Source organism: Tarenaya hassleriana, unplaced genomic scaffold (genome assembly GCF_000463585.1).
Source record: "Tarenaya hassleriana unplaced genomic scaffold, ASM46358v1 Cleome3, whole genome shotgun sequence".
Taxonomy (NCBI): Eukaryota; Viridiplantae; Streptophyta; class Magnoliopsida; order Brassicales; family Cleomaceae; genus Tarenaya; species Tarenaya hassleriana.
This window is the reverse complement of record NW_010966177.1, coordinates 1,725,419-1,734,323: the sequence shown is the minus strand read 5'-3', so window position 1 is coordinate 1,734,323 and position 8,905 is coordinate 1,725,419. Positions and strand designations below refer to the sequence as shown.

The window sequence follows — 8,905 nt, the reverse complement described above, 5'->3', positions numbered from 1 at the left end:
GAGCGGATTCTGCAATGCAACGGCCGGGTTTTCTGCCTCCAGGACGAGCCCGGAGTTCACCGAGTGTGGCTACCCGACGAGGAATCGCCTGGACTCGCAATGTCCCGAGCCTTCGGAGATTATTGTATCAAAGAATACGGACTTGTCTCTGTCCCTGAAGTCATGCAAAGGCATATCACCGGTAGAGACAAGTTCGTCATCTTGGCCACTGATGGTGTAAGCATCGAATCTGAATTCACAGCCATCGAAAATGTTACCTCGAAAGATAGAAACTAAACTGTTCCTTCTTGTTGTCGCAATGAAGGTATGGGATGTGACCTCGAACCAGGAGGCAGTAGAGATAGTGTCATCGACTGGAGAGCCAGCTAAGGCGGCCAAGCGGCTCGTGGAGCAAGCGGTTCGTGCGTGGAAGAAGAAGAGACGGGGAATCGCCATGGACGATATTTCGGCGGTATGCCTCTTCTTCCACTCTTCTTCTTCCTCTTCCTCATAGCTTTTTACTCGCGTTTGGAAAAAATCAATGCCACTCAAATGTAAATAGAGTAGCGATCACAACAACGCCACGATTGCGATTGCGAATCGCAACATTGTTTTGTTCTCGATCGCAAACATTGCGTTCCAAAAGTTCTTTTTTATCGTGGTTTGTTATATAGAATCGGTTCATTGGTACGAGAAGTGAATCAAGCTCTCTTTGATATGATCCAAATTCGAAAACGTTGATACAGAACAGAGAGATCCATAGATCATCAATACAGTAAAACCATCTCAAACCAAACCCGATTCCAGTAAACCGATGGTAATTTGCATCGATCCCTCCTGAACTGACATGATCTCGAGCCGGTTTATGCAAACCGGCACCAGACAGGACCGGTTACGGTTGTGTAACCGAAATGAAGCAAAACTACTGGATAGGTATCATCAATGGAAGACTTGAGGGGCAGTGTAGAACTCGGTCTCGTTGAAAAAAGGTCTGAGATCTGATTCTTGACACATGAACTGCAACGGAAAACAGACAAGGTGTCCTTTCGTCTCCTTCAACCTCTCCATCGGGTCGAGGAAGAAGTCGGATTCTCTGTTGCTAAATGGCTTTAGCCTCTCAGGAGCTATGCCGAGATCGATCGTTGTATGCCCTAACTTGTCTTTCGAAACAGATGTGTTGTATCGTAATGCCGCTCTGCGAAGAACGAGAAAGTCTGTGTCTTTTCCCCCAAAATTAACGATCTGATTTCGAGATTTTTGCGAAGAAAGTGCAAGTTACCTGGAGTGGATATGTTCATTCGGGATGCAAGAGAATACTGCTTGGTAAATCTGTGTGTTCATCTTAGCCGTCGCCATCCACAGATCCTTGTATGTTGAGTCTGATATCGGATCTTCGATCTTTTTCGCCTAAACACCGAGAAAAAGCTAAGAACTTCATCAGTTTCGTTTTTTTTTTTGGGAAAATGCTAAAAAAATCCGAACTTTACCTCTTCGGGTTGAAGGCCGAGATGCTCCGACCACAATGAGCATCTGAGACTGTAGGAGAATTTTCCGGCCATCCATCGCTCTCCGTTCATCGAAGATTCTACGAAATCTTTGTCTTCAATCACCACTCCGATCTAAACGAAGACATGAGATCCGATCAAATCTTCGGTAAGAGAAGACATTGAGTTGTGAGGAAGTACCTCGGAATCTCGGGAACCTAGCAAGCTCCGGTCGTTTATGTTGGAAGATCCGATCAAGGCGATGCGGTCATCGACGATCATTAATTTGCTGTGCACGTAAACCTGGCTGGTGGCGACCGGACCGCCTTCAAACAGACGTCCATACGATCTCAGACCGTAGAAAGAGATGTAGTCCTGAGTCTTGGGACCGAGCAATGCACTGAGGTTGTCCAAAATCGATGTTCTTCCTCTGGAGATTGTACGGTACTGCCAGTGCATTAACGCTCGTACCGTGGCCGCTCCGAAATCGTCGATTCCGCCCTGTTCGGCCATTAGATTCAAATGTTACGTTGACCCTTTTTCTTGTGGAAGATCGAGATTTCGCCGATTTTAGAAGTACCTGAAACCCAGGGAGGAGAGGAATCACGATCACGACGCGGAAACGCTTCTTCTCTTCATGAGCCTGCAAGATGCGTCTGTACAGCGATTCCGAAATGCGGTTTTGGATCGTGTCGTCGTTCTCGAGCCCCGAAATGAAGAACTGATTCTGTAAACCTCGAAACATTGGTCAATTTGTTTCGGACAAGAAAGATAATATGTTTCAGATTCTTTACCTCTATGTAGATAAAGTGTTCAGCGTTTTGGATGAGAGAACAATAAGCCTTGTGAATGCTTTCTTCGGGCTGGCTCGTTCCGGCCGACCATTGGCTGACACTTCTGATGATCTGACACCTGCAATCCGTTCGTTGTCCGATCTCCAGCGGCCAGTTGTCCGTCGTTTCGTCCTGGTTGCTAGCTTCGCAAGTTTTGTCAGAAAACTCATCCGGTTTAACTTCTTCTGGACAGAGATCTTGTCCCGAGCCACTGCTCGGTTTCTTCAGCTCTCCCGAAGGCACTGCAAGAGAAGAAGAGGTTGCCAATTGGTATCATGTGTCTCTCGAGATAGAAACAGTTTGATCAAAACCAAAGATCTCAAACCTCGAGATGCGAATTCTGCGTCGGTTTCTTGCGGGAGAAGCAGTGGGATGTCGAGAGTCGGAGAGGTGGAAGAGAACGAGTCTTGTCTGCTCAGACCAGATCTCTCATTCTCTCCTTCGGGTTTAGACACGATATCGATCTCTCTGCTTCCCATGTAATGAGGAAGAACCATCTGATGGTGCGGCATTAGCAGCGGTATCGCCTGCTCGTTCGGAGCCTTGTTTCTCTGAGAAAAAACGAATATCAGTCTGGATTTTCATCCCGTCTTGAGAACGATATATATACGTTACCTTAGAGTGATTCCACCGTTGAACAAAATGTCGAGCGATATCGTGGCAAGGGGGTCCCCAGAGAGCGCAATGGACGTCGTGCCACGGCATTCTCGGGTACTTTCTCCGGTCCAGTTCGTCTCTCATCGTGTCTTCCCACGAATTCGGCTCGGATTCTCTGATCAAGATCTCGATTAGCGTCCAGAATTCTCCAGACGTAGGATCATCATCAAGAAAGCGGACAGACTCCTAGTTCTTTTTACCTGGGATTGTAATAATCTTTTCCTGGCCAAATGTAAGGAGGACAGTCACTGATCTTGTGTTCCATGTTGTCGTAGCGGCCGAAGCACAAATCGAGCCCTCCTATGAAGCAAATCTGGTAATCCACAATCACAATCTTCTCGTGGTGAGACCTGTTGGAATGGGAAGAACCCTAAATATGAAAACGTTTTTCTTGAAGATGAATCTGTAGAATCTTGAATCTGGAGATCCTTACCAGAGATAAATGCCGGTGGAGAGATGGTCGGGATATCGAAGAACTTTAACGTTCTTGTGAATGTTCTGAAGCCGTTTCTTGCTGTACATACTGTTGATCTTCAACGCGATCTGCACTTCCTTGTACATAAGAACGTAGATCTGCAATAATTTATCGGGTTTCAGAATCGAAAACGTAATCTGATCGATTAGAATAGACAAAAACATAATCTAACCTTGACGCCCTCTCTTGCTTTCGCCTCGAGCAACGAATCGAGCCGGGAAGAAGCGTGATCTTGAAACGGCCGTCTGAGATATAGCTCCGGGCATAGCCACCAACCCGTCATGAATATCTGCAGATTGAATACCGTTTCAGATTCCGACTCAAGTTCCGAAAGCCGAAGACGCTGAGAGTTTCTACCTCTGATTTAGCGGTTTCAATGGCAGAAGCTATGGCTTCGAAGGCGGTGTGACCGTCCACGAACCACTGAGCCTGGCTACCGTCATGGGTCAAGCCTCTGGGTGGAGCGAACGAGCCAAACCTGTGAGGATTGCACCAGCCAGCCTCGTCTATGGCAGTAACCCACTCTCTGACTTTAACACAGCTCGTCGTTCTCAGATCCACGCTTCTGCTTCCGCTTCTCACCCTAAACCCATAATGTAACGGGTTCCGTCCCTTCGTCTGCTCGGCTAAACCCGGCTTCTCAGAACTCTCTTTCACATCTTGGAAGGGCAATGCGTCGAAAACGATGATGTCTAGTAGCTTTGTGCTGAAAGGATCTTCAAGCAATGCCAAGAAACCCGGTTTCAGAACCGCCCAGACCTGGAAAACGTTTCAAGAAACCCATAAATTTTTATCGATCGAGCAAGAAAAGTTGCAAAGATTTCGAGAGAAAAGTTCACCTTTGTCCAGCCAGTTCCGAACCAACCGAGCCAGTGAAGGGGATGGCAGCATCGGCTACGGCTACCATCTGGCTCTGGAACGTTCCTGAGATGATTCACCATGACATAACCTTCTCTCATCTTCTGCCCGTACTCTTTAGCGAAGGAGAGCCTAGAAACTTCCAGAAACTTGCAGACCTGAAAGATTACGTTCTGTCATGCAAGAAGAACAGAGAGAAATCGTCGCCAATGGCTAGAAACGGATCATCAACCTCTCGTGAATTCACGATGTCCAAGTTTCCGAGGAAGAGATTGAGGTATCCTTGCATCGTGACTCTTCCTTGCTCCACAAGGCACTGCGACGACCGCCCTATCGTTGGTCGGATAATCGACAACGCTGCACGAGACGGAATGTCCCTGAACACATGGAAAGATACAAACATTGTCGGAAACAAGAGAAAACACGGTTCTTGATCTGTTGCTGATAGAACATTATAAGAACCTGTTCTTGACACCGTCTTCAGAATACTGCAGAGGAACAGCTCCATCGTCTGGTTCATCTTCGTCTTGCACAACCGATGAGCCCTGCAAATCTACTATCCCCAAGCTGTGCAGCCATTCTTTAACCTTTCAGAAAATGAAGATTACCTATGAAATCTTTGGATTCTAATCTAAGATTACTATTCGTTAATTAGTGATTATCTGATTAAAATTATTACCTGTTCTTGCTTCTCGTGGAGTTCTTCGATGAGCAAACGTTTCTTTAAAGCGAAATGCAAGGAGAGAACCTGAGAAGCTTTCTTCTGTAATGTCCATTTGAACTGCTCATATACCAAACACCCGAAAACCCTATATACAATCAATTATACGCGTGTATGTATGTATATACATAGATGTGCGTGTGTATATATATACCTGTTTATACTGAAGCTCCAAGGTGTAAGAAAGAAGCAGGGGACTGATATCGGCGGTGTCGGGTCGCGACACCGACACGATCGTAGCCTTGGGAAGCTCCTCGAAAATCTGAAATCCGCCGTGAGATAACGGCGTCTCCGCCGCCGCGTCGGTTTTGGTCCTTCTCACGTCGTCGGACTTAACGCCGTGACGGTCTAGCAGTTTCTCCGTCGACATTGATTCGCCCCCGTCCTCACCAGTTCTCCGGCAATGTCGTTCGTACAAAAAAATTCAATTTCTTGAACAATTCGAGTTTCTTGTACACATATATATATATATATATAGTGTATGTGTATTCATATATACATACATATATATGTGTGTATGTGGTTGTGGTTGATGTCAAAACCACCTGGAGCTTTGTTTTCACGGAGAGCGATTCCGTCACGCGGGGTTTACCGGAACTTTGGTGAGAGTGGCGTTAGATTATGACACGTGGTATAAATGCCACGTGTGATGAGATGAAGCGGGGTTGTACGTCGAATCCCGTGCACCCGTTGCAGTGATTGCAACTTGGGTCCGAATATTCAAGTTGTAAACTAAATTTGGTTTTATTTTCCATTCATCGGACAAAATTACCTGTTGCAACATGACCTTGTACAATGACAAAATTGCCCTTGCCCCCAAAACCCGAATTAAAAAAATCATAAACCAATCGCTTACTGAAATTAAATTCTACATTTATAATTTTTTAATTAAAAATCATGTATAAAATTTAAAATTTAACCTATAAAATTAACACGTGATAATATATTAGCTTTCCTTTTTTATTTACTTCGGTTTAGTATATATGTATGTTCATAAAATATTTTTTTAATATCGAATTTTAGTTCTTCAAGTTGAAATTTTCGCATATAAAAAAAAATCTCGGTTTAATGGAAACATGTTCGAGCTCGGTATGGGTTCAAGATGTCGAGGACAGGGGCAGTTTGGTCATTTAACATACAAAGGGGTTCGAGTCGGAGGAAAGCATATGCTACACAAGAATCACAGATAAGAATATCCCACCTTTTTGGTGCTTCCCTCGGGGGAATATGCCAAAAAAATAAATGTCTAATAATATATCTGGGCGCAAATGATTATTTTATCGAATCATTTTTATTTTATTAAATAAAGGAATATGATATTTTGATCAAATTTCTATCGGTTTTGACTGAGTTCAACTAATATTCTAAAGCACAAATTTAGTACACAAACCATTTTCGTGCACGGCTAAATAATCAGTGGGAATGGACACGTTGATGATCTGTTTTGTAAAAATAGTTAAATGGGTTAAGGAAGAAAATATGACAAGAACATGTGCAGAACGAAAGGAGAGAGAGAAGGGACTCCGATAGAGTGCAAGCCCAGTTCCGCCGCCTGAAACCCTAACCGTCGTCGACCCATGGGTCGGCAGAATGACCTGCCACCCATCCTCCCCCCTCCTCATCCTCTACCTCAAACCTCCGGCCATCAAGCTCCTCCCAACTCCCAATCCTCTCGACGTTCCTCGCAACGTTTGAGAGATCGAGCTTCACCCACTCCCCCCCAATCTCCGATCTCAATCCCCCCTCCTCTCCCACCGGGGTCTTCGACTGAGCAGCTAAAACGCCCCATGTCGTCTGTTACACCAAATTCCCCTAACCCTAATTTTCCCCATTTCACCGAAACCGATTTTCCTCCGCTTCCAGTGAACCCCACTACAGCTCCGGCTGGTTCTCCAAAATCTGCTGCTACCCTCCAGGAAATGTCCTCTGAGGCTCCGACAGGTTCATCCTCTCCTGATTCTGGCAAAGCAAATCAGGTACCCTGCTCTTCACCGCCACTTGTAACCTCAGATAGTATTGGCGTGGCTCTGCAACCTCCGGCTAGCTCTCAAGAATTAGATGCGGAGCAGTACCCAAATCCCGAAAAGGATAAGGGGAAGAAATCTAAGACTAAAACCCAAACACCTATCTCCTGGGCGAACCGCCTTAGAGGACCGACAAATCAGCTATCAAAAATGGCTGACCCAGTCACTTCTCCCTCAGGACTCCCTCGAGTCAGAATCCCAAGCAGTGTTATCGAGGCTGGGATCAAGCACTACCAGGATTTCGTCAGCAGGAGCTGTGGCATGTGGGCTCAGAAGCTATGTTCGTGCGAGAGTGGTCGCCTGACTTCGCCAGAAATCCTCCATCACTCAGGTCAGCTCCCTTGTGGACACACTTGACCAATGTGCCGCTGCATCTGCTGACTCCAGAAGGCATAAGCTATATAGCTAGTGCCATAGGAACACCAATCTCATACAGGCCAATGACAAGTATTAAATCAGTGGATGTGAAGATCGATATCGATCTCACCAAGGTACTTCCCAGAGAGGTGGAATTAGAACTTGATGATGGGTCAGTTGATATAGTACATGTTTTATACCATTGGGTTCCACCAAAATGTCCACTCTGTGGAGAGATCGGTCATAAGGAAGAGTCCTGCAAGAGCAAGAAGCCAGCACCCTCACCGGCTGAGACCCTCATTCTTTCTGTTGGAAGCAAAGAAGCTCAACCGAATGAGCTGACGACAGAGACTCTTTCCACAGAATCTCCCTCCAGCCAGGAGAAGCTGAAAGGACCTGTCCCTGCTCCGTTGGACACCTCTGAAACTCACCCATCAGAACCTAAGGATATCCAAGAGGAGTCAAAACCACCTGAAACCGCTCTGCCAGCCCATTCTAAAATGCACCCTCCTGTAGCTATGGACGCACAATCACTCTCTATTTCATATCCTACATCACCCTCCTCCTCAACAAGTCTAGGCTCTCCTACAAACCAAACCCACGGGGAAAAACCTTCCAAATACACCAGAAACCCCGGACCCGAATCCCAGGGCAACCAAACTCCTGACATCCAAGGAAATATGGAACAACCACCGAACCAAATCAAACCAGCCCAATCCTTAACCTCTTCTATCCCAAACCTTGGTTCTGAAGCCTGTCCCCAGCAGAGTAACGTCTCCCGCCATGAAGCGGGAGGGCACGAGAACTAACCACCAACAATGTCGGGGTTTTTTTGGAACATAAGGGGTCTCAACGACCCTAGGAAACAAGCCGCTGTCAGGGAGCTATTAGAGCTAAACTCCCTGATTTTTGCCAATCCTTAACCTCTTCTATCCCAAACCTTGGTTCTGAAGCCTGTCCCCAGCAGAGTAACGTCTCCCGCCATGAAGCGGGAGGGCACGAGAACTAACCACCAACAATGTCGGGGTTTTTTTGGAACATAAGGGGTCTCAACGACCCTAGGAAACAAGCCGCTGTCAGGGAGCTATTAGAGCTAAACTCCCTGATTTTTGGAGCTGTACTTGAAACCCATGTACAGGAGGTCAATCAATACAGCGTTTTGGACAAGTTGGGATCACAGTGGCAGTTTTTTGAGAACTACTCGGAAGATGATTTCGGTCGTATATGGATTTTGATCAGCCCCGACGTTGATGTTTCTGTTATTTTGAAGAATAAACAGGCTCTCACCCTCCTTTTGGCTCCTAATAATCTTGCTCATTTCTTCATTACGGTGGTATATGCTTCAAATCTTTCTTATGAACGGGCTGAGCTTTGGGAACACTTGCAAGAGTTGCATAGGTCCTGCATCTGCCCAGACTCCCCCTGGATTATCTGTGGTGACTTCAATGAAATAATGCTACCTCAAGAGCATTCCTCACCCTCGGTGTTCCACTCTACCCTACCCATGCAGCGGTTCA

The 8,905-nt window shown here is 46.1% G+C and overlaps 2 protein-coding genes across 6 annotated transcripts in view; one reads left to right on the top strand and one right to left on the bottom strand.

The window, feature by feature from the left end:
• Positions 1-637, top strand: part of LOC104818735 (probable protein phosphatase 2C 73) — a 3,621-nt gene extending 2,984 nt beyond the window's left edge. For all 5 annotated transcript variants that reach the window (XM_010548442.1, XM_010548445.2, XM_019203273.1 and 2 more), the window contains exons 6-7: positions 1-216; positions 305-637. In XM_010548442.1, the coding sequence (XP_010546744.1) occupies positions 1-216; positions 305-493 (405 nt within the window). In that variant the 3' untranslated portion in view covers positions 494-637. The remainder of the gene's footprint in view (positions 217-304) is intronic.
• Positions 638-784: 147 nt separating this feature from the next.
• On the bottom strand, positions 785-5,434 carry LOC104818736 (phospholipase D zeta 2). Its single transcript, XM_010548447.1, has 17 exons — positions 5,162-5,434; positions 4,966-5,067; positions 4,749-4,873; positions 4,519-4,663; positions 4,268-4,444; positions 3,786-4,187; positions 3,601-3,717; positions 3,387-3,526; positions 3,154-3,303; positions 2,912-3,068; positions 2,622-2,847; positions 2,258-2,538; positions 2,044-2,190; positions 1,665-1,964; positions 1,467-1,598; positions 1,259-1,386; positions 785-1,174 (listed from the first exon to the last, which is right to left on the bottom strand). Exons 1-17 carry the CDS (start codon positions 5,375-5,377, stop codon positions 919-921), a joined length of 3,201 nt encoding a protein of 1,066 aa, XP_010546749.1. The 5' UTR covers positions 5,378-5,434; the 3' UTR covers positions 785-918.
• Between the last annotated feature and the right edge of the window lie 3,471 nt (positions 5,435-8,905).